Below are 23,700 nucleotides of genomic sequence, written 5' to 3'. Positions count from 1 at the left end.
ACTGATATTCCTACCTTGCGAGTTGTCAATCCCACCGAGATAACTTAGCTAGTTAAAGAGACTGAGGAAAAACTAATTGTTATTATGAAAAGTAAATTTGATAAAAATAAAAGTAGATTGTCGAATAAATAAGATAATTTGCGATGCTTTATACCTCACAATTTAATTACGCAACATAGTATACATGATAAAGGCATCGCGGATTGTGTAGAAGCTTCGATAGGTGCATTATTTAAAATTGCATGTAGACCTCGTGAGACGCTATTTTCATTTGACTTCGCGTCGAATGAGCCTATAATTTCATCAAAATCAGAGGTGGTGGAAGTGTTCTGCATAAATACCTTATATTTTTATTTTATATATTTACAAAATATAACTTTTTTCTCATAAATAGTCAAAATGTTTGCTGAAAATGCTTTCATATGTAAAACCACTACAGAATCGCTGTGTAAGATTGCCGCTTAGTGTGACGTAGCTTTGACAAAAGGCCTGTTCTCTTTAGCTAAACTGACTGCACTAGTTCACAATTTATCTTTTTCTCTTCACGTTAAAAGAAGAAAGATAAACTCTGAACCAGTGCAATCAGTTCAGAGCTGAAAAGAACAGGTTTAAATTCCTGATTGGCGCTTTCGGAAATATGCGCAAGAGCGTTGAAAAGCATACCCTTGCCTTCGTATGTATGTACATACACACCATGCCATGCTGCCCAGTGCCCAATGCCTATGCTACTATCTATATAAGTCGTAGAGTATATGCTCGTAGGAGTGAACGTGAACGCGCAACGCTGACGGCGATGTTGACGTTTAATTTGTCACTTGGATTATTACGGATATATCTTTTACGAAGGTTCAACGGATAATGCCAGTGACCTTTCGCGCGCGGAGTGACGCCGCGTGACTACGTCCTTATCGACGAGATCCGCGAGCGTATCACCAGCTAGTGAATATGCGATCTTTTTGTACACTAGGGCTTTGGCTCGATCTCCCATGCGCCATATTGGTTTGAGAAAATATCCAAGTCAATAGAATTTGTGTGGTCGCGTATCGTTTTTACATCGCGGTTAAATTTCGTTTCGAGCGTACTCCGACGAGATGGAAGAGACAAAGATTATTTATCACATGGACGACGAGGAGACGCCGTATTTGGTGAAGCTCAATATATCACCGGAAAGAGTGACCCTGGCCGATTTCAAGAACGTTTTAAATCGGCCGAATTACAAGTATTTCTTCAAGTCAATGGATGATGACTTTGGGTAAATGTCAACGCGACGTATACGCGTTTTGCTATCGAATCATTTCTTTCGTTTTTTTTTACGAAGCACTACTGTCAACCTTCGTTTTCTCTATATCATAACCGATGTATCGCGGTATGTTGTGTTACATTTTATTTCATCGATGTAAATTGCAATTCTATCTCTGTAAATTATTATTACAATTTACGTTACTTGTCATCACGTTTTTGTATATGTATGTGTATGCATATGTGTACATACATATATTAATCAATAGATATAAAAAGTCCAAGACACTCTGCGCACAGTGTGAAAATATTAGATATCAGGAAAAGAAATTGAAATTTTAAAATCAATTTTCTCCAAAAAATACTGTAGATAAATAATAAAATATGTTCTGTCTTGTACAACACATTTATGTGTCGCACTTTATTTGTATCCATTGTGCATTACGTTGTAAAATCTAAATATTTGTAATGCTCGTGAAGGAAACTGATTCTAAAATTTTTTAATTCTTATTCCTTGTATTTAATATGCTTCTATTATGCGCAGGGCTTTACTCTACGCATACATAAATATATTCATATTTTTTTGTAAGTATATTTTTTGCATTTTTATATGCTTTAAATTGGCAACTGTGGGAAAAAATTCTATTAGATTTGTATCTTTCTTGCTGTGAAACAATGGACCAACCTCTTGAACTATCAAAAGTGTACTATCGTTTCTATTATTTTGTGAAATTTTCTTCTAATAATTCTTCTCTCGTGTGTGTGTGTGTGTGTGTGTGTGTGTGTGTGTGTGTGTGTGTGTGTGTGTGTGTGTGTGTGTATGTGTGTGTGTGTGTAACTAATACTAAAAATATGCTTTTAAATAGTAAGAAATGTATGTGTGAAAACAAATTTATTTTTAAAAAAATTTTATTATACGTTTGTTAATCTTTAATTGTGATTGAGAGACAGTCATTTAATCTATAATATATCTGACTATATGCATTGGAGATTATAAATTGAATATTAAAATTTAATTAATTAGGTAATTTTAATTTGTTTTCTCATTTTATTAAATTTTAATCTCTAATGTCCTTGAAATAATCTTTGATTTCTAATTTATAGTCTGATACAAGTTTTAGTTTTAATATTTATACTTGTACTAAGCGTACACCTTTTCTTCTCTATTAGCGTGGTAAAAGAGGAAATAGTAGATGACGATGCTCATCTGCCATGCTTCAATGGTCGAGTTGTCTCTTGGGTAAGATTTAAAATAAAATACTTTCTTCAATAGATAAGATACTCTTTAAATTATTGTTGTTTATTACGAAAATGCCATGTTTCCACTTTTATATGAGTCTAATGTAATTGTAACATATAATAAATGTGCGTGTATTTGAATGTATATTACGACGGAATAATCTCTGTAAGTTTGCTGAAGGGAAAAAGAAATATCATTTAATGAAATGACTCGTATCTATGACAGTTGGTATCCGCCGAAGGTAGCAACGTCTCGGACGGTGCGTCTCAATGTACAGACTCTATGGCACATAGCGAAGCGAAACATGACCGCGTAGATCATGCGACCCCTGGACATGGTAATAGAGGAAACGCTCCACTTTCTCACGATGATACGTTGACGGAAACGGAAAGTATTATAAGTAGTCGACAAGGTCATCATTTACATAAAAGCTCGAGGCATCATTCGGAAAAGTATGAAAAATACAATAAATATAATGGTAAGCTGGTGTGTGTGTGTGTGTGTGTGTGTGTGTGTATGTATGTATGTATGTATGTATATATATAATATTTTTATTGAATGTTAATTTGTAACTTTACATTTTTTCCATTCTTGTAAAATATATTTGTGTGAAAAATATTTTTTCAAATAATTAGAATATGTATATGAAAAAAAGATGTATAATGGTATATCGAGAAATAGTAATCTCTTAATTTTTGAAATGCATTTTATAGGACTCCGGATAAATGGTCATTCGAAGCATCGTTCTGGACATGGATATGAAACTGCTTCCATTTTGAGTTCAGATTTGGAAACGACAACGTTTTTAGAATCTGATGACGATGCGAGTAGTCGCATTACATCGACAACGGGTCGACACACCAATATGAGTAGCACGGTCGACAGGGGCACTCTCGGTAAGAAAATAATTACGCGAAGATATTCTTTTAAGAACGAAAGTTTTTTTTTAAGCAGAATTTTTTATAAACCACGAACGAATGTCTCCTTTTAATCGGATATGTGTCCAATACGTGAATTCTGTTACAGATCGACGTCGACCGCAAAGAAGACGACGACACAGACTACCACCTATGTCTCGAACGTCATCATTTAGTAGTATTACCGACAGTACAATGTCTTTAAATATTATAACTGTTTCGCTAAATATGGATACTGTTAATTTTCTTGGCATTAGTATTGTCGGTCAAAGCAACAAAGGTGGGGATGGTGGAATATATGTCGGTTCAATAATGAAAGGGTCAGTATTGTGTGTTTGTGTATGTATAAATATTCTTTTACTTGCATTAGCAAGCACACTTTTCTTTATCAATTTTTCGAGACTGAGAATTTTTTTGTTTCTTCTTATTGGCAACTTTGAAGAACGTAGAAATGTAAATCTTTATTAAACTGTTGCGACAAAATTTGAATGTAAAGTGTAAACGAATTTTTGCAATAATGATTGAAAATATCAATGTTCTCTGTACTAAACTACGTGGGGACAGAGCTGATTCTGTATTTTTCTATAGTTTCGTTTATTTCTAGTTAAAATTTGTACGGTCCAAAGTTTTTTGTGCGTCAAATCGTGTGTAATATGACACTTTGCGTGCGTCTTGCGTTCCGAGATTCACTGGCAATCTATAGTATTACGTAACGTTAACTATAGATTTTCAGTACTAACAGTGTATAACGGAACGCAATCTACCAGTTATGATGCTCTACTGTTTAATATACCACGACTTACCTGAAATAGGGGAGCGGTTGCTTTAGATGGTCGAATAGAACCTGGTGACATGATTCTTCAAGTCAATGACATTAATTTCGAAAATATGTCAAATGACGAAGCGGTGAGAGTGTTGCGCGAGGTAGTGCAAAAACCAGGGTAAGACTATTCATTGATATGAGTCTACGAGAAATACGACATTAGGATAAGATTAGATTGTTGTGCGATGTCTCGTTGCCTTTTTCCAGACCAATAAAACTTGTCGTTGCGAAATGTTGGGACCCAAATCCAAAAGGTTATTTTACGATACCTCGTACAGAGCCGGTACGTCCCATAGATCCTGGTGCATGGGTAGCGCACACGGCCGCTATACGAGGCGAAGGTTTTCCGCCTCGTCCACCAAGTGCCACAACATTAACTTCGACTTCGAGCAGTCTTGCGAGCACACTGCCAGATACTGAACGTAAGTTACATTGCAACGTGAGAAATTTAATACGTATCGATATATCGAATTAATTAAAAGTAAATTTTCCCTTACATTGAATGTCTTTGCGACTGATTGTCGAGTCCAATAAAATTTTAATCGCGGAATAAAGTCCATTTCAAATCAAATGAGATAAAATTAATACATGTGCTATATCTGTAATGTCTAGATCCTTTGAAAATACTTTCATCTTTTGTCACTTTCAACTTTGAAAATATGAATCCGAATAAGCGAGGTATATAAACTGATAGTGTGATGACGTTAGACTTTTTTTTATATTAAAATTGTTTGAAATATTTGGCGCTTTAGGACCCTTGGAAGAGCTTCACTTGACTATTCAGACAGACATGCCGACGATAGTACGAGCGATGGCTCGAACTGACTCTGGCTTAGAGATACGCGATCGAATGTGGCTCAAAATTACTATTCCAAATGCATTTATTGGCGCGGATGTCGTCGACTGGTTGAACACGCACGTGGAAGGATTTCTCGATCGACGTGATGCCAGGAAATATGCGTCACTCATGCTGAAAGCTGGCTACATTCGACATACAGTGAACAAAATAACATTTTCCGAACAATGTTATTATATATTTGGTGATCTGTGTTCAGCCATGAGTAATATGAAACTGGATAACGATACAGTTAGCCCGTTGCCGCCACCAAGCGCTTGGGATATGCCTTATTCGGGAACATACGCACCACACTCGGCAACGGGTTACAGTCCCATGCCGTTTAATTTTACAAATGAGCCCACCGTGTACGGCTATCATCGAGAAGAAAGTGTGCACAGCGGTTCGGGTAAAGTTGACGATCGTTATTTCGAATCGAAGCGATTCTTTTCTCGTGCACGTAAATATATTTATTTTACACATATATATTGACATTAACAGGTGGTAGCAGTGCGGGTAGCGAACGTATTTGCAAAGAACCTATTCACGATCTGAAATCATGTTCTTCGGCATCCGAATCGGAGCTGCATAATCCTGCGGTGCCATCGATGCCAAATAAAACTTCCGGCAACGGCAACGGATCGAACGGAAAGAGATCTAACGGAAGCCGTAGTCGTTCCAGTGGTTCTGAACAATCTGTTCAAACGGGGACAGGATCGGGGAATCAGCAGAATCAGCAAGACTTATCTGGTAGTAGACAGTCATTTCGCATTGCGATGGGAAATCCTTGTGAATTTTTTGTCGATGTTATGTAGATGTTGTAAATAGAGAAAAAGAACTAGATATACATGTAATGCAGAATATAAAGCTCAACACATTGTGGATGAATATTTTGAATAGTTTTACTTGAGCACGTGTCATTCTGTGCTTGCAAAGTAAAGATTAACGCTGATAAAAGTGATACGCTGATAACGTCTGAATCTTCTCCTTTTTTCTTTTTTTTTTTTTGTTTTTGTTTTTCTTAGATTAACTCGGATTTTTTCAATACTTCTATCTCTATTTCCGTATTCTGAGATAAACCTAGTAATTATCATGCACTCCGAAAATTAATGCATGGTTGCTATCGCTTTTCTCCTCTAATGTTCAAAGTATTTATTCACTAATTTTACTTGGCACATATAGATTTGGATAAAGCCAAAACATTTTTCTATTTATTTGTACAAATCTTTTATACATTGTCACTTGCATTTTATTCCGTTTGCATCTTGCATAACGGTATTTTACAAAATTTTATTAAGTTGTGAGATAGTGTGTATTTTGCATATAATAGAGCGGTATTTTCACACTAATATGGGATTTAAAACAGTTATGCTACAAATTCGATTTGAGTAAATGCACAAGACAAATGCTTTTTATTCTACAATTGCAGAATTTACATATGGATCTGTTACTTATTTGTTCCCTTGCGTGATGTCTTGTGTGTGTAAAATTGGCATTTTTCGTTTCCTTTTTTCTCTCTTTGACGTTATTAGTAAATAAACATTTCTAATACTTATAATTTAAAATACGAACAATTTTTTATACATAATACATTGGAAATATTAAGAAAAATTTTTGATATATACATACGTGTGTACACACACACCCACACCCATGTATGTATGCATATGATATGATAATGTAATGACGTTGATTGATATATTAATATGAATAAACTTGTACTCGAGAGAAACCGGAATGAGAATACGTGTAATGTCAAAGTAAAGCGTCTCAAATAATGACAGAATGTTTACCGTTGTCTTTCTGCATGACGTATGTCTTGTATTTTAAAACATTTTTGATAATCCATTTTCTGTATTCTATAGTTTTGCAAAGATATGTAATTGGTGTAATAAGTCTTTTACCATATGATATTTTGTTATTGTAAACAATACGTGCACGCTTCATTGCAAGTGTAACTATATATAATAATCGTTACTTCATAGCAGCACAATCGCACAAGGCATAAAGCACAAAAATGAACATGTAAATAACACAATTTACCTCAAAATACCTGAAAATAAATTGTTAGGATTTGTAAAAATTCTTCTCTGCACATGCATGTAATTTGTATGTTATACTTGTATAATAGAAAGATATGTATATCTATTAATATCATTTAATTGATTGCGTTTTAGGATTGTCTACGACAATGGGACAGCTATTTCTTTAGAATCGAGAGGATATTGTTTCTATCTAATAATTCAGTCATTTCCATTATTATTTACGAGTATCTCAGTATCCTTGTATAGTATAACGTTTGTTTAAAAAAAAATGTTTGCGTGGAAATCATTGTTTCACCTCGTTCGTAATTATCGACTCGTTAGAAATATTTTTATGCGCATGACTTTTATATTATGTAAAGCTATAATATTACCTATATCGAAAAAGTTCTTTTTACAATTATGTTACGATACATTGCGATACATTGTATTGGAATTCAGTGAAATGTACATATATACAAATTACGCTCATATTAAATGTGCCATCTTATCAGTGTTACAAGTATAGAAAACTACGAGATTTATAATTTATATTGACGCTTGTGCAAGCTTATAATCTTCTTAGATTATGTTTATCGTCATTGTCTCACGCACATATTTTATAATTAGTAGTACATAGTTTTCATACATGTTTTATTTAAGTTTTTTAAGTGTGTTATATCGTATAATATCAATTTAGTGCGTTTTTTTTTTCTATTTATGCCTTGCCATTACATTATATCGACTTTATTTACCGCATTTTGTTACGGAAAGAAATTTTTTTTCTATATTCAATTCGATGCTACGATAACAAGAATTACAAAGTTTACGTTACTATCGTCGTGCACAAAACTGAACTTTGAACCCATAGAATAAGCTATTCTTCTTTTTCTTTTCTAGTATATCGCTAATAATAGCGAGATATTACGTCTTTAATTTTAATCGCGTTGCGCGCACACTGTACGATTACTCGTATAGAATGAGAGAACGAACGCGAATAATAGTCGCTGTGCGTTCAACGTTTCATTGTGCGACGATATAGTATCAAGTAACAACTAATAAATATAGCTTCACGTATATTTATATCAATACGCATATATTCGAATATATTCAAAGTCTATAAAAATGTTTATGATGTAGAAATAAATGATTATATCGGTGAAAAGATTGGTTTTTTTTTTTTTTTTTTTTGCTTTCGTTACGTCAAGTCTTTCGTATTTTGTTGCTCGTCGTGAAGCTATATTTGCAATGTAAACGTCATGCAATTTTTCCAACTGAAATAGAAAATATATACTTTTAATATCATATAATTTGCGTAAGCGATTGTATTGACTAAAAGTAATTTTATAAATAGAGAATAAGTATAACATCACTCGACAAAATTGATTGGTATATCTCTACTTTTTAATAAACGAATTTTTGTTCATTTTGTTGTAAGCGTTTCGTGAAAAATTGCATACGAGATGTTCGACTTTGATTTATATTGATATGAATTTACCAAGTTTTAATGTACGCCAATATTTACATAAACAAATGCAGGTGATATATCGGCATGTTATATAATATACATACATATATATTATATAATATATATAATCCCACATCCAACTTATGTTGCAGCCAGGTAGTGCAATAGATTTTACAAATCGTGTTTTTATAATTACATTTTATTATGTTTTTGGAAAACGTCTATGCCAGTTATAGCAATTAACAACATATCAATTGCAACATAGCGACAGTTCTGTTTAATTATTGCTAAAATGTTCATTTATCTTGTGTTAAAATCTTCCGATTTGATAAAGTTTTCCACTTTTTCTGTTTATATCGTCTTGCTGTTCTAAAGAGTAGAAAACTTGGATTTTTGAATATTATATCGATGGTATAGTGCACCACACCTCAGATATATAATCGAGTCATTTTTGTGCCTTGTGCTGCGCTGACGAATGACGCAGGGCGGCGTATGCACGAGGAGAGTCATACACAAACTAGTGATTTGGACAACAACAGCAGAGACGATATCTGTGAGTCTATCTTAATTTTATGACAACACTCGATGCATCATATTCATTATACTTTTCTCTAGTACTAACTGTATTGTATTTTTTACGTTCAAAATTTATATCAGTGAAATCGATTGATGTATATATCCAATTACATTTTTATACCTTCCATACGCTTATATGTATTTAATTAGGAATAATAATGTGATAAGCTGGTTATAAATAGCAGATCACTTTTTCATTGTATAATGATTAAATACAGTTTCAATTTGGAATGCCTTTTGCACTTGATAAATACAGTTTGCAACTGCCATGTGTATGCATATACACGCGCGCGTGCGTGACAAATTTTATAGACAACCACACAAGTGTGTTGCGTTTTTGTGATTTTTTTTTCCCATAACAATATAAAGTGATTTTTCCTTTGCAGATGAGGAAGACATTTTGGAGTACCAGTTTTTGCACAAGTGAAGATCGTTGTTAAAGTATACGTACCGATGATAACGCGACCAATCGGAGTGGTCAAGGTATATTTCCATTGACTTTTCGTTAGTCGAATGGAAGTAGCACACGCGAAACGTATATTTATATATATATACACACATACATATATATATATATATATATATATATATATATATATATATTTAATAGGCCAATTTTGATAAAATATCATAGAAAGTAAAGAATATTAAAACTCTCGTAATTATAATTATTATATATATATATATATATATATATATATATATAAACGGCTATATATAATAAAATTATGGCCATAAATGGCCATCGTGGTAATTAAATTTGTTTGATAATGTTATACCCACATAGTATATAATTCTCCGACTTTTTAAATTGCTTACAATTTTCTATATGAGAAAATCGAGAAGATAGAGTGAAAGAAGAAAAAAGAATATAATTAAAAAATAACGAAAAAAAACTTACGAAAAGATCGTATATATATTAATTAAAAAAAAGTGTATGCTATTATTAAAACAGGGATAAGTAGACACTGTGAATATTGTAACATCTAAAAAAATATTTTCGCGATTTTTCTCAAAATTGTAACGTGATAGCCAGTGATAGCCAATTTTGATTAATTTTTCAGCGACCAAAAATCCTTTAGAAAAACACTTTGTTTATTCAGGCCCCAAAAAAAGGTCTATTTAACTTATATAACTTATTCATACATCATATCTTATAGTATTATAACCGAGATAACATTTCGGAATTGATGTGCTTTTCTTTTCTCTTAAATTTCAATACCAGATCAATATTAAACCATTATCAATAAATGTGTAAATAAAATTGTACAAATGAAATTGTTTTTGTGATTGATGAAAATATTTTGTATTTGTGTAAAATGCAGGAATGGAAGAGGTCGTTATTACTTTCCATTACTTAAATTTTTTTTATAATAACGTTTTGGTAGTGACGTTACAATTTTCATAACTGTAATGATAACGCTGACTGTTCCTCAACATTAATGTTATCATTAAAAATTGTAATGTCATTATCAAATTGTTGTTATAAAAAGAAATAAAAATATCGGAAAAGCAACAATATCCCTGGTAAAGTGATATGCGAATCTTGCACAAGGAATCATTGTATACTCATCTATAATTGAAGCAGAGAATTTCAAAGATTGTTTCAAATGTTCGAACATTAATCGATCTTGATTTTAATCTTCTAACCGCGAGTTTGACACACACACACGTGTGTAGTAAGCTCTCATTTATTAACTTTAGATAAAGCACAGTTTCAAAATTTGATAAATTTGTATTAAAATTAGCTTAAAGTATCAAGATTATAGATAAAAATAATCTACATTTTTTTATGATCCAATATTTACTGACGTTTCTTTTAAGAACCTCTAGACGTTCTATAAAAAATTATGCACAGGTCCGCAAGTTCACATTTTGTTCCATCCCTCTCCCCTTCTCGATGCTAGATGTCTCTATAACCAAGTGATACGCAAAGCCTATCCAGTAAACACAAAAAAATCCATGTATTTTTTCTTGTTATTTTATGTTTCTAGGTAATGCTGAGAATCTGTCTTAACTTAAAAAGTATTCTTCAGCTTCAGATCAAACTACGTTCAATAACAAATAAGTTACTGTAGTCGGGATAAATCACACGATATGCATACAAACTGTATATATTGTATACACGTGCACGTTCGTATTTTACCACACCGAGCATTTGCTCACGGGATTCATGGGGGAACCAGGAGGACAATTAAACACTTGAGCAAAGTCTTTCGAATTGGAAAGTGTGCCGATCACTCGAAATCTACCGGGCGAATGTAGAGCTGTTTTCAGTTTATTTCTCGTCGCTTCGGGACGCATCGAACCGCACCACACTTGAGCAAAATTCAGGAAGAATAATTGTTTGCCCGTCGCACTTATTCCGGGTAAAGTCTCGTCTTTCCTGTCGTTCGAATGTAGCCATCTTTCGTACGCCTGCAAATAAGAAAACGTATGAAGAAAAAGAAAAATTGTAAGCTCATTAATCATCAGTGAAAGTGAATTTACTCGAAATGCCTGCTTAATACCGCCATTATCAGCAATATTTTCCCCTTGCGTATTAACGCCGTCAATCTGCATTCCAACTTCCGTGACGGTGTAACGTGCGTATTGATCTGCGAGGAATAGAAGAGCCGAGGATTATAAGAGCGATTGATATAAGGAGCGAAAGCTCGTAAACCTGCTGGGATTAGTGGATCGCGCGTCTGTCGCGTCTACCGATTGATCAAAGAGAAAATTTTATCTTTTCATACCAATGAGACATTGCGCTCGCCGATGAAAACCATTGATCGCTTCGTCTTTCCACCACCTATGAAGATTCCCATCTTTGTCGAACAATCTGCCTTTATCGTCAAATCCATGAGTAATCTCGTGTCCGATCACGACACCAATCCCGCCATAATTTAAACTTCGTGGGAAAAATCTATGATAAAAAGGGGGCTGTAATATACCCGCTGGAAACACTGGAAAAGATAAAATGAAGGGGGGTTTAGAGTGGTAACAAAGCGTTTAAACCGCAAAATAGTGGAAGAAAGAAGAAGAAAAAAAAGATGAAGAGAGACGAGATAAACGGATATGAGTCGCTGTTTCTCTTACAATGAAATTCTGACATTCGAACTGACTTATCTGATTTTTGTTGCGACTGTAGTAAGCATTAACGACCGCTGGAGCGGTGTTCCACAAAGTTTTATTGACGGCATTGCCAAGGCGAGCTTGTTCGATTTTGGTTAAATGTTGCAAGATGTTCAAAGTGTTCTCGAAATACTTGTCTGGTCGAATCACAACCTAAAATAATAAGCAATAAAATGGGCATCTCTCTCCATTGTTCTGATATTCCGTTACGTAGAGTGGATCCGTCTTAACGAATATTTTAATATAAAGGTACGTTACATCTTTGTAACGCTCGTTTAATAGACGTGACTGTAGAATAAAATCTGGATAGCCAATTCTCAGCGACATGGCGTTTACTTTTTCAGACGCCAAGCGCTTCGTTTCGTCGTCGATCCAACTGGTTTTATCTAGCAGTTCTCTAAAGGATCGCTGTATCTCTCGAGTCATCGATAATGTCTGTCGAAAAACAAAATTCATCCTCTGGCAAAGTAGTGATGAATTTAAAGAAAAAAAAAAACATTCCTAATTCTATTTTTCTTTTTCAAATTAATAAAACATAAAATAAATCATTCTCTCGAGCAGAATCATATACGTTTACTCACGTCGTTCTTACTGTTTTCATCGAAATACTTTTTGACAAACATCGAACCGACGGCCATGTCCATGTTAGAATTAACTTGAGTTACGCAGTTTTTCCATCTTGACGGCGCTTGCTCTCTACCGAACAGAATGTAGTAAAACTTTTGTTTTACCTCCTGAAAACGATCGTCCAAGTTGTTGACTCTGTGCCGCACGAATCTCCATAAAAGATAATTCGCCACTGTTCTGCGAAAGTAACGGATCACTCGTATAATGAATTGCTTTATGTGCAGTATAATATATATATATATCTCTCTATTTATACGATATATATATATATATATATATATATATATATATATCGTATAAATATATATATATATATATATATAGTATATTGTATACATCTGCATTAAAAATGCAAAATATAGAAAGAAAAGAGTAAAATTGCAACATATAAAACGTATAATGCACCTAGGTGGTGTCTTTGAAAGTAAAACGACCAAATCTCGGATGTATTGCAATGCGAAGACGACAACTGGCTCGGAAAAATGTATCGGTCGAGCCAAGACGATCGACAAATAACGGCGCCAATCGATTTGCGGCACTAGTGCTCTCAGTTCACCTATACTCATTCGTTGATAGAGCTCGGAAAAATTTCGCCTTTCGTCCGGTGACGATGTAATCTACGAGACGAGATTCGCGAGAGATGAATAATCGTATCGTGATAAGTTGAGAAAAAATACGTACCGACGCGAGCTGCCTTTCAAATTCAATCAGCTCTTCGGCATCAGCGGTCGCATCGTTTGAGGATGCACCGAGTAAGATTGCGATTCTCGTCAAGTAATCCTTGTAGGCCTCTAGGTAAATCGCGTTAGACGGTTGAAGGAAATAATCTCTCGTGGGTAGCCCGAGCGACGTTTGATCAAACTACGAACGAGATCAGATTTGAACATACATAATTTTTTGTTTTGTTTTTTTGTTAATGGCGAATGAAGGAAAGGCGCGAGGCGCGAGGCAAGCAGATATACGACGATGTGTTACCATGTGTTACCTGTATCACATACTTGTTGCTGTTTTTAATATCTGGACCCACCCATTCCGAGATTAATACGTCATTATTGTACAATCGAAGTTGCGCGGTCAAGAGAAGCCAGTCGAATTTGTTGGGATTCCAGTCTGGCCTTAGAATCGGCCAACCACCAAGTTGATCCAGAAGCTGGATGAGCGGTTGTTCCATACGTTGCTCCAAGATCTCTAGACACATCCATGCCACGCGTTAAAAAGCGGCTCGCGCGAATTAAACGATTAATTTTAGCCTATAATAGCTACTATCTAGAGAATCTACCATTGAGTAGATTCTCTAGAGGCGCGCGCGCGCGCGCGTCTATACTTACCGTAATTCATACAGCTCTGAAACAGATGTTTCGCCTTTATCGTAGCATCGTCTCCGTCTATCTCACCCGCAGCGTCACGGCGCGGTATCGGATCCTCTAACAATTCTCTCAGTACAGAATCCAGCGATTCCCTCAGCATCTCGAAAGTATCGTAGCCGGCTTTGTCTTTCGGAATAGGATTGCGTTTCGCCCAATTACCGCAAGCATATTGATAGAAATCTTGACACGGATCCACGCTCTTATCCATGTATTTCAGCATTATTCGAGCTATACGTTAAATAATTAAATTCTCTTTTAAATTTATAATATTTTCTCGCTAAACAATTTAATATTTTTACTTTGATATTTTCCAAAGTATATTTTGGTATATTGGTATATTGGGGTATACCTTCCTTATTTGTTCTATTTAAATTTATAAATCGTCAACGAGAGAAATTTGACGAAAGATAAAAGAATCTATCGCGCAGCTCAAAGAGATCGCTCTTAGATGTGTGTGTGTGTGTGTGTGTGTGTGTGTGTGTGTGTAATGTATGCGTTATGTATATATATATAATGTATATACCTCGGGCCTCTCTGATACTCCTAGCGCTTCCTTTGCCTTTCCAGAATGTACGAAGATCAGGCATTTCATCGTCCCTGACGATTGCCGTAACGTCTCTATCGGCCACTGACAACCACGTTTCATTGATGAAAATAGAGAACGAGTCTTCCTTCCTTTCCTCCCCTTCCTCCCGTTCCTCCTTTGATCGTTTCTCGACACCTACATCCGCGAGTATCTGTTATTAAACGACATTACTTCTTCCTCTTTCTGAATGTAAAATATTGTTAAAAAATTTATTACGATTGACAATTCGTTATCGGACGATAAGAATCAGAATATCGAATCAAATTATTGATTAAAAATCGGGGGGCTCGGAATATTATATATGAATGATAGTTACACTTGGTCCCATTACTCTCATAAGTATCGACAATCTCTTCCTCCTGATAGTAATCGCCTAAGCCTGAGAAATCATTTTCCTCCATGTCCCGCGCGTTCTTATTTACGATCGTGTCGCCATTCTTCACCTATACAAAATGTCATGACGATCGAGGGACTCCTTCAAATTCCTCGATCAAATTAATTCATTTATACACGCACGCGCACGTACACGTACGCGTACACGTACACTTTGATCATCACGGCCATTGCAGCTTCTCTAAATTATAAAATGGCACAAAAAGGAAGAGGACATTTCATTCGATTTATCTCTACTGTATGCGTACGTTAGATACTGTTGCCTTCCTCCTTCCTTTCCATCAAACAGGAACATTGATTTGATGAATGAATCTTCAGATGTGTGTGTGTGTGTGTGTGTGTGTGTGTGTGTGTTAAAAATTGCTTGAAATTTGACAATATGTTACCGAGAAATTCTTTTCTCTATTTTATTTCTCATTCGGATTCTTATTCCGGAATATATAAAGCAAAAAATGTTGGAAACGCGAACTATACTACAACTTAACAATTATTAAAATACGATTGAACGCTTTGAACCATTTGTCTCTGGCAACTACCGATAATCACACCGCGGTAATGACAAGAATATTGCGAAATGATGAGAAAAATACGCATACACATAAGGATGTTAAGATACCTCGATTCTATCGACGTACGGCCTCGTGCTATCTAAAGCCGACAAGGATCTTTCCGCCGTACCATTTTGCCTATTTGATTCTTCCCTCGAAAGGGAATCTACCAACTTGCCGTTAGTTAAACGAGCGTGTGCACGTTGAGACGAGAACGTTGCTTGATCGTCCAATTCGAAACCATCCCTCGTGTGATTCTCCTGAAAAGGATCGTGTTGTCTTCGGGATATTTTCTTGCCACTTGTGGCGTGCGTGGGATAACGATTGCAGACTCGAGGACATGGGAGTAGAACGGAAAGAGAAGAGAGCGATATGAAAGAACGAAAGAAGACGCGAAAATAAAAAAGAAAAAGAAAAAGAAAATAGTAGGAATAAGCAGGGGGGAGGGGAGAGAGAGAGAGAGAGAGAGGAGGAAAAAGGGTTATTCTTTAATCAGAGAACCAAATTTGTGGGATCGCCTTGAATTTGTTTGTAGATTAAGTACCCCGTCGATGTCTCTTTTGCGGCGGTGGGGCGATTGCGATCGAAATGGAGGATGCATGTCTATAGGCACGTAACTCGTTTTCATATCGGGAAGCAAAAGTCGGTCCTCTTCTTCGTCGGTCTCTTCTGCTGTACGTTCTACGTCGTTGCGACTGGTAGCTAATAACGTAATTAATCAGTTCTTGAAAGCCGTTAATCAATTCTTGAAAAATACTTACGGTATAATTTGACACAACTTTTTTGTCTTTGTGAGACATGAAGAAAATCAATATCTATATTTTAGCTTGTGTTAAAATGTATATTTTTACCGATGAGTTTGTTCACGTCTGTCATTTATCGCGAAACAACAACGAGAAACTATAATTGAGTCTTTTGACTTTGTAACGCATCTATGATTGCGATGCGTTATATGAAAAGATAAATGGAAATGGAATGCCATTTATTCTGTACAAGTATATCGAAATGAGTTTAATCTTATCATTGAAACGAAAGCGTTAATTAGAAATTGTTACGTCTATCGTGTATAATAGAGAGCCGTATTTGCCTATCGTAATTTATTAGAAATTCTCAATTGATAACGTTATTTATTTTTTTCAGCCACAATGTGCACCAATGGTGTCTGCATTAATGGTGTCACGTGTGAAACTTACGCCAAAAGATCTCATCCTCGATCTTTTCTTTGTTCTGTTCCTGCATCTTGTAAATGGAAACAGCGCGTGAGTCCGAGGCTTTAGTGGTTGTGCCTTGAAATCGCGACAAAGCGATAAATACTATAGTAATTGGCAGCAACGCAGCGGGTATAAGGAGCATCAGTTTGACTCGAAAACGCCGCGCTTCATTTCCGCCGGTACACCATCTGAGTTTTGCAAAAGATTCACTCACTTGTTAAAAATGCAAGATACGTGTAAAAAATAAACAACTTGTCACACACTTGAGTCTACCGGTTTCCTTGTTGATAGCCAATCTGCACGACGGACACGGTCCATCACTGAACAAGTCATCGTCGCTGAACCGGTTCAAGTTACTGCCACTTTGCATTTTCTCTGAAAACAATTATACATGCCCCCTACATTGGAAAAGATTAATTTAATATAATATCACGTGCTGAAGAGAAAGAGACGGAAAGAGAGAAGAAGACTCGTGTAACATATTTCACGCAAATACGATAGAAATTCTAATCTGCTGTGTATACACTCGTATATATTCGTTATTTCTTTTAATATTATTATATTTAATTTAAAACAAATTCAGTTTCACGAGGAGAAATAGAAAAACTTGAAATTTGTTGAAAAGAAATCGAAAAAGCTGTTGAAGCTCAATTGCAATCAATGCGATTAGGATTAATTTCAGCGAGAGAAAGTAAACTATGATGTGTTGAAAAAAAAATGAAAAAGAAGCAAGAAACTATCGCCGCACACATCTTTTCTCTATTCTTATAATTTTATAGCAAACTCGGATTGCTTGTTACATAATGCATATATGTTTAGTATACATAGGCAATTTACTAGTAGTCTCTCACACATTTTCATGCAATTAGTAGCTCATTAGCGATACGTACACTCAATACTGGCCATTTATCATATCGTGGTCGATATCGTGCAAATTCAACCTTCAGAGAAAATTCTCTCTGGAGAAAACGCAAAGAGATCGGTCTGCTAAATCTCTTTGCGACATAGTTTGTATTTGATTGTTCAACTTACTCTCGCGAATGTTAAAATTGCTTATCCTGAGTAGTAATCCTGATGACAATCCTAAAGTACAATATACTCTTAACGTAGGCAAACGCGCGAAACTTAATCCAAGAGACGTTAAATGCACAAAAGTCCAAAGTCGCGAATGGACAGATTATTACCTGCCCGTCCCCGATCGAAGCACGAGTGTCAACTCGTCGAGTGCGCGCGAGTGTGTTACGTACTACGAGAGCGAATCTGTCAAGCGGCATTTGCGCGGTAATAATTTACATACGTAAGGTCGCAACGCCAATCGAGCGAGAGTAACAACCAAGTCGGAGAGACACACGGCTTTGTACACGACACGCACACGTCGAGAGATATTTTACGCGCTCCTTACGTCCAGTTACTCGTCAATCGACCCTAATAACTTGCAGTTATCGTTCAATAACACGATACGCCGTATTTCATATTCTATGCGTGACTCTATCGTTATTGAGTCCATCTCGTTGTCCATCGTACCAATCATATTCTCCGTACTTGTATAACTTGCGACATTTTCCAACCAATTTTTATACATTCCGTACAATATGTACAAATACGGAATAATACAGAAATATACGTACGAAACACGATGACGATGCTATAAATTCGGAATGTACGATATTTGCGTTCTATTAAAAAGTTCTATTGAAAATTGTTCCTTACAATTTAGATTGGAATTGGAATTGTCGCCTGTACTCACTTTCATTATTCTCTTGTACAATGGGGTAATCATCGTAGCTAGGTAAGATGTTCCAACGAAATCTATTGTAATCGTTTATGCTCATCTTCCGTGGGATGGCCTTCATCGTTATTAAAGTCCTGTCCGTCGGACACACTGCGCGACAGAACTACAGACACGTGTCTTGTGTTCTCAATATCTTGATGATGTATGGCATTCACCCAATTAATGTTGTTAAACAACACCGCGCACATTCATAATAATTTCTATCATCTCGAAATCGAATCTGAAATGATTTGTGCCAATGAGATGTAATAAGAGATTCTTTATGTTTTAATTACACTCGATGTTACGAATTATATTGTATTTCTTTTCCAATCTTTCATTTCTAATTGACATTTTTCTTAAAACTATGTGAAAATAATTCGCTTAAACTTAAAAGAATTTTAACGATTGTTTATACACATATATATAATAAAACAAATATGAGCAAAATCAATAAAATATGAAGAATTGTGCGATGCTGCAATAAATATGATTTAAAACAATCGAAAAACGGTACGACTTGAATTAGCGTCTAAATGAATATTTGAGCGCATCTCGATTACATTGAAAGTTTGAAGCTTCAAATTATCCGTACAGCTGTACTGGCTGCGCAGCACGCTTACGTAAGTTGTGCGTGTCGCACGCGCCTGTGAATAATAATAATAATAATAATAATAATAATAATTATTATTATTATTATTATTATTATTATTATTATTATTATTATTATTATTATATATATATATATATTCAAATTGGGGAAAGCTACGCACATTAAATATGTCTTTTAATTTGTAAAACATTGTGATGTGGAGAAAATTAATAATTAAATCAATGTACAAAAATAATTGTAAATTTTTTAATGGTTTTATTGAAACATTAATTTTAATAATTAAAGCTAGAAAATATTTCTATTCATACATACTGATACATTTAAACTCAAAGAGATGTTGTCGCATTATGGCAAGCGTCGTCTATACAGTTTTGCCGATTAAGTGCAAAATAAGATGGTCCTGTATATGATATTGCTGAACTGCCCAGACATTCCTCTCCAGAATATAAAACAGCATACTAAAATACATATGTGCTTGTGTATATACATATAATACATATAGGTACAAAATCTCCCAAAAATGTGAAAATTTTTTAATATTTTGAAAACTAAGCATTTCCGAAAGAAATGTTTCAGACAAAAGTTATAGAGTTTAAAAAAATCTATCTACTGATCCTATCAGTTTGACTTTACGTGGCGTCACCAAGATCAGGTCAAGATCATATCTCTTTATATATATATATACCTATATAGAACGCCACATTTTTTTATTTCAGAATCTAATAACTGACGGTGTCAAGAGAGTTTTTAAAACACTATAATAAAGTTATTTTTCATCTTAAGTGCTTAAGAGCGCATTTTCATTCCCTATAAATTACCTGGCCCTTTGTAATCGCTCGTAAAGGTGCATCAAGACGGATAAACAAGCGACCATTGGACATCTTGTACACTTTGCATGCAATCAGCGGATTTCTATGTTGAAAACGAAAGTTACAATTTAGCACACCATTGTTTCGCCTCAATTCGCGCGGTTCCTCATTGATCCAGTGAATCTCTCGCGTTATCAGAAAATCACTGTATAATGCTGGATGAGTTGTACCACCTACCTACGTTATAAAAAGATTATCATCTCAGCAAATCTCAATTTATTTTCAATAAAATTTTCGTTTTCCATCGTGTACCACTATAACAGTATTTGACTCTTGATCCTTGCTAAACACGTAATAAGGCTTAAGACAGCCAGAAATGTTACATCTTTGTCCTATTGTCCGTTTATGAATGCCATCGTGTTTACCTATCAGTAGTCCACTATCCAGATCTATATAATCACCAGGTTTATCCGCTATGTACTGCAACCATTATAATATTATTGTTATTGTCATTCAATTTTATCTTTACAGATTAAAAGCAATAGGCATTAAATCGAAGAAACGTATCTCTTACCTCGGAAATAAAATGCTGAAACTCACGTTTCCCCACAAAGCAAATACCCATGCTTTCCTTCTTTCGTGCTATTTGGCACAATCCTGCTTCTGTGGCCATCATCTTCACATGATTTTTCAAGTGTGTTCCAAGAGGAAACATGCAATGTCTCAACGTTTCTTGCGGTACTTGACTCAAGAAGAACGTTTGATCTTTATTGCTATCTTGTGCCTGTAGCAAACGCACATCTATAAAATAATAGTCGCACTATCGTTAAAAAATAATTTTATTTCTAAATTAATTTTACTTAATAGATACTTGCTTTTGTTTGCTTCATAATTCTCTAGGTAAGCTCCAAAGCTAGTCTTAGCGTAATGACCTGTAGCAATTGCATCTGCTTGAAATCTATTACGTGCAAGATGAAAAAATTTATCAAACTTGATGTTCTTGTTGCACAAAATATCTGGATTTGGAGTATATCCATTTTGATATTTTTCCACTATATCACTGAAAAAAAAAAGAAAGACAAATAAATAAAAATGGCATTATCTCAAGTTGTGCAAACGCATCCAAAAGTATAAAAGTACCTAAAGACCTCATTCCAATATTCCTTGACAAAATTGACCTGTATCAAAGGGATTTTTAGTTTGTCACAAATCCATCGAGCATCGTCGTAATCTTTCTCAACCATACATTTTCCTGTTTCGTCTCTAATGTCCCAATTTTTCATGAATACTCCAGTGACATTGAATCCTTAAAAATGGATAAATAATTATACACATACACACACACACACACACACATATGAACATATATGTGTGTACATCAATGAAAAAGATAAAATTGAAATTTTTTTTTTATTCTTACCTTTGATTTTAAGTAAGAAAGCTGCCACAGCGCTATCGACACCCCCAGATATCCCCACAACAACATTTCTCATCATCTCCAACGAAAAATCGATTGGAGTACGTTAGAGTATTTTCTGTAAACTTTTTCTCTACCATCAACAAGATCCTACAGGTGACGAACAGATGACGTAAATGCGTATGTCAAATTACCGTGGCGTAGCGCCGTATCAAAGATAGTTACACAGTGATTATGCGCAATCTATGATGCAAATAAAGCGCTCAACATCTCTCGACGTGTCTGCTTTTGACCTATTATAATTATGAAACATTTCATATCTCTCTCACTCTTACATATTAATTAATATGGACAAAATGATATCACGTAAATTTTGAAACTTTGTTATAATTACTCTATATATTACAATGAACGACGATGATTTAAACAAATTCGAATGGTTACTTGCTTATCACAAGAAAAGATGAAAACGTGTATGGAACGTATATTTATCAAAGCAAATTCAAAACCGACCATGTCGGACTGTGTCGGACTGGACGACACCGGACTCACCGGAGTCACTGGACGCCGGCGGCGATCGGAACCAGACCCGCGTGCACATGATCACGTGGCAACAAGATTCCGGATTCGCAAGAAAAACGAGAGAGAGAGAGAGAGAGGGAGAGAGAGGGAGAGAGAGAGGGGGAGAGAGAGAGAGAGAGAGAGAGAGAAAATGAATGAGTAAAGAGAGGGAGAGAAGGAAAAGAGACAAACAATCTCATCTCGTATCTAACGAAAGTACAGCCTCCAAGTTTCGTGTCGAGACCGCGATAAAATGTCGCAACCTCGCGCGCAACACGGCACTTTTAAGAGAAATCAGAAATCAGTCGCGTAGCAGACCGAATGAATCGTCTGTCGTTGTTCCGATCGTTTTTTCATGACTCGCGACTCGCACCTTGCGCCTCACGCCGCGAGTGTCATATGTGGCTCATTCGAGATTCGACCGATTCGAGGCTCGCGCGCGGGAGCGCGGGGCAAAGTCCGTCGGCCAATCGACGCGCGGCTCTCTCCGGTCAGCGGACCAGTCAAGCTCATTGAAAGATAAACGTCAAACGATTGCGACGCGTAGTGTATCTCGTATAGCGCATCGCAGCTTGGCGCGACGAAATCTGAGAAAAAACCGCAACGCCTCGCGTGCAACGGCACGTATTGAAAATTGCCAAGTCAGCAAGGCTCTTTCGACAAACGGCGCATTTCTGTGCGCGGCAGCGAGCCATTTTGCGCAGTTTCCATGACCCAGATTACAATGGGGAGTTTGCTCGTCTCTTGGAACAGCTGGGCAAGCTGGACGATGAGCGGAGCGGGGTGAACCGTTGGGCTACGATGTGCTGTGCAAGATTGCGGTCGCGGTCGCGTCGCGGCGCGCGGCGCGGCGCGGCGCGGTATAGCAGGGAAACGCTCCGCTCTTCGGCTCGACTACTCACCGCGCGCGCGCGCGCGCGTCTACCGCGCATGCCCGACGGCGCAACGATGATAACGTCTCAGGGCCGTGTGTATATCTCCTCGGTACCTACCCCTTCAACTTCTTAACACGCCCCCTTGGAGCACGCGACAACGAGAAAATATCCCAATTTCGAGTCATGTGCCTAATTTTTATTTTTGTCGCGAAATGCGACGTTTGTGCAATTCGTCGTGCAAATTTTTGCCTAAAAATTGACAAAAAGTGGCTTGTGACGATTGCAGAAAATCATTCACAAAAAAGATGCAAAATGCATCTACAGATTATGCGTTAAATGATGCAATGGCAACTATAATATTAAAATCTGTGGTGCATACATATTACATACTATATATATGTATATACATATATATATATATATATATATATATATATATATATATATATATATATATATATAGTACACATGTGTATGTATGAGAACATGGTACCATCGTTAAAACGCGATTGTTTCGATTCCTCAATTTTCAATGCGAGACTCCTTAATGAACAAACGAGCAAGCGAGAGAGAAAGAGATAGAGAGAAAGAGAGAGAAAGAGAGATTGATTGATTCCGAGCCTCTCATCTCTTAACTCATTCTGCTCCGCGGCGCGATATTATTTGGGACATTTGGCAATGATAATTAA

General features: G+C 35.9%; 3 protein-coding genes across 12 annotated transcripts; 1 reads left to right on the top strand and 2 right to left on the bottom strand.

Annotated features, from left to right (window-relative positions):
- The first annotated feature begins 737 nt into the window (after positions 1–737).
- LOC105197726 (segment polarity protein dishevelled homolog DVL-3) lies at positions 738–10,397 on the top strand. 3 transcript variants are annotated; one of them, XM_039455190.1, is made up of 11 exons: positions 739–1,252; positions 2,410–2,479; positions 2,705–2,957; positions 3,193–3,375; positions 3,506–3,716; positions 4,209–4,337; positions 4,427–4,641; positions 4,972–5,463; positions 5,556–5,804; positions 9,028–9,096; positions 9,506–10,397. In XM_039455190.1, exons 1-11 carry the CDS (start codon positions 1,092–1,094, stop codon positions 9,544–9,546), a joined length of 2,073 nt encoding a protein of 690 aa, XP_039311124.1. In that variant the 5' UTR covers positions 739–1,091; the 3' UTR covers positions 9,547–10,397. The 3 variants fall into 3 exon arrangements, with proteins under 3 accessions (XP_039311125.1, XP_039311127.1, XP_039311124.1); XM_039455191.1 differs by lacking the exon at positions 9,028–9,096 and having other exon boundaries at positions 738–1,252; XM_039455193.1 differs by lacking the exon at positions 9,506–10,397 and having other exon boundaries at positions 738–1,252; positions 7,232–9,209.
- An 84-nt stretch (positions 10,398–10,481) lies between these two features.
- Positions 10,482–19,807, bottom strand: LOC105197798 (neprilysin-4). 6 transcript variants are annotated; one of them, XM_039455187.1, is made up of 19 exons: positions 19,662–19,807; positions 18,713–18,977; positions 17,998–18,048; positions 17,229–17,340; positions 16,948–17,153; positions 16,299–16,456; positions 15,823–16,014; positions 15,130–15,256; positions 14,751–14,948; positions 14,189–14,455; positions 13,846–14,048; positions 13,542–13,721; positions 13,266–13,477; positions 12,815–13,037; positions 12,492–12,692; positions 12,224–12,386; positions 11,855–12,064; positions 11,610–11,716; positions 10,482–11,537 (listed from the first exon to the last, which is right to left on the bottom strand). In XM_039455187.1, the coding sequence occupies exons 2-19, from the start codon at positions 18,816–18,818 to the stop codon at positions 11,262–11,264; spliced, it is 3,192 nt and encodes a 1,063-aa protein (XP_039311121.1). In that variant the 5' UTR covers positions 18,819–18,977; positions 19,662–19,807; the 3' UTR covers positions 10,482–11,261. The 6 variants fall into 6 exon arrangements, with proteins under 6 accessions (XP_039311121.1, XP_039311122.1, XP_039311123.1 ...); XM_039455188.1 differs by having other exon boundaries at positions 12,492–12,668; XM_039455189.1 differs by lacking the exon at positions 15,823–16,014.
- On the bottom strand, positions 19,689–22,106 carry LOC105197746 (mitochondrial tRNA-specific 2-thiouridylase 1). Of its 3 annotated transcripts, XM_039455194.1 has the most exons (8): positions 21,970–22,106; positions 21,579–21,868; positions 21,299–21,464; positions 21,034–21,218; positions 20,733–20,959; positions 20,471–20,638; positions 20,168–20,391; positions 19,689–19,807 (listed from the first exon to the last, which is right to left on the bottom strand). In XM_039455194.1, exons 2-7 carry the CDS (start codon positions 21,652–21,654, stop codon positions 20,353–20,355), a joined length of 861 nt encoding a protein of 286 aa, XP_039311128.1. In that variant the 5' UTR covers positions 21,655–21,868; positions 21,970–22,106; the 3' UTR covers positions 19,689–19,807; positions 20,168–20,352. The 3 variants fall into 3 exon arrangements, with proteins under 3 accessions (XP_039311128.1, XP_039311129.1, XP_039311130.1); XM_039455195.1 differs by lacking the exon at positions 21,970–22,106 and having other exon boundaries at positions 19,691–19,807; positions 20,168–20,261; positions 20,396–20,638; XM_039455196.1 differs by lacking the exons at positions 19,689–19,807; positions 21,970–22,106 and having other exon boundaries at positions 20,253–20,638.
- Between the last annotated feature and the right edge of the window lie 1,594 nt (positions 22,107–23,700).

Source organism: Solenopsis invicta, chromosome 11 (genome assembly GCF_016802725.1).
Source record: "Solenopsis invicta isolate M01_SB chromosome 11, UNIL_Sinv_3.0, whole genome shotgun sequence".
In the NCBI taxonomy this organism is placed as follows: domain Eukaryota; kingdom Metazoa; phylum Arthropoda; class Insecta; order Hymenoptera; family Formicidae; genus Solenopsis; species Solenopsis invicta.
The sequence above is the reverse complement of the archived record's forward strand: the minus strand, read 5'-3'. Positions and strand labels throughout refer to the sequence as shown.

Excerpts from the sequence above, each read along its gene's own strand:
- LOC105197726 (XM_039455190.1), top strand. The coding sequence starts at position 1,092 with ATGGAAGAGACAAAGATTATTTATCACATGGACGACGAGGAGACGCCG. Across the intron at positions 2,958-3,192 it reads AAAATACAATAAATATAATG|GACTCCGGATAAATGGTCAT; the intron begins GTAAGCTGGTGT and ends TGCATTTTATAG. Across the intron at positions 4,338-4,426 it reads GAGGTAGTGCAAAAACCAGG|ACCAATAAAACTTGTCGTTG; the intron begins GTAAGACTATTC and ends GCCTTTTTCCAG.
- LOC105197798 (XM_039455187.1), bottom strand. The coding sequence starts at position 18,818 with ATGAAGGCCATCCCACGGAAGATGAGCATAAACGATTACAATAGATTT. Across the intron at positions 14,049-14,188 it reads TCAGAGCTGTATGAATTACG|AGATCTTGGAGCAACGTATG; the intron begins GTAAGTATAGAC and ends GGATGTGTCTAG. Across the intron at positions 12,065-12,223 it reads TCGCAACAAAAATCAGATAA|TGTTTCCAGCGGGTATATTA; the intron begins GTCAGTTCGAAT and ends TATCTTTTCCAG.
- LOC105197746 (XM_039455194.1), bottom strand. The coding sequence starts at position 21,654 with ATGATGAGAAATGTTGTTGTGGGGATATCTGGGGGTGTCGATAGCGCT. Across the intron at positions 21,465-21,578 it reads TTTCTTACTTAAAATCAAAG|GATTCAATGTCACTGGAGTA; the intron begins GTAAGAATAAAA and ends TCCATTTTTAAG. Across the intron at positions 20,639-20,732 it reads TTCAGCATTTTATTTCCGAG|TACATAGCGGATAAACCTGG; the intron begins GTAAGAGATACG and ends TAATGGTTGCAG.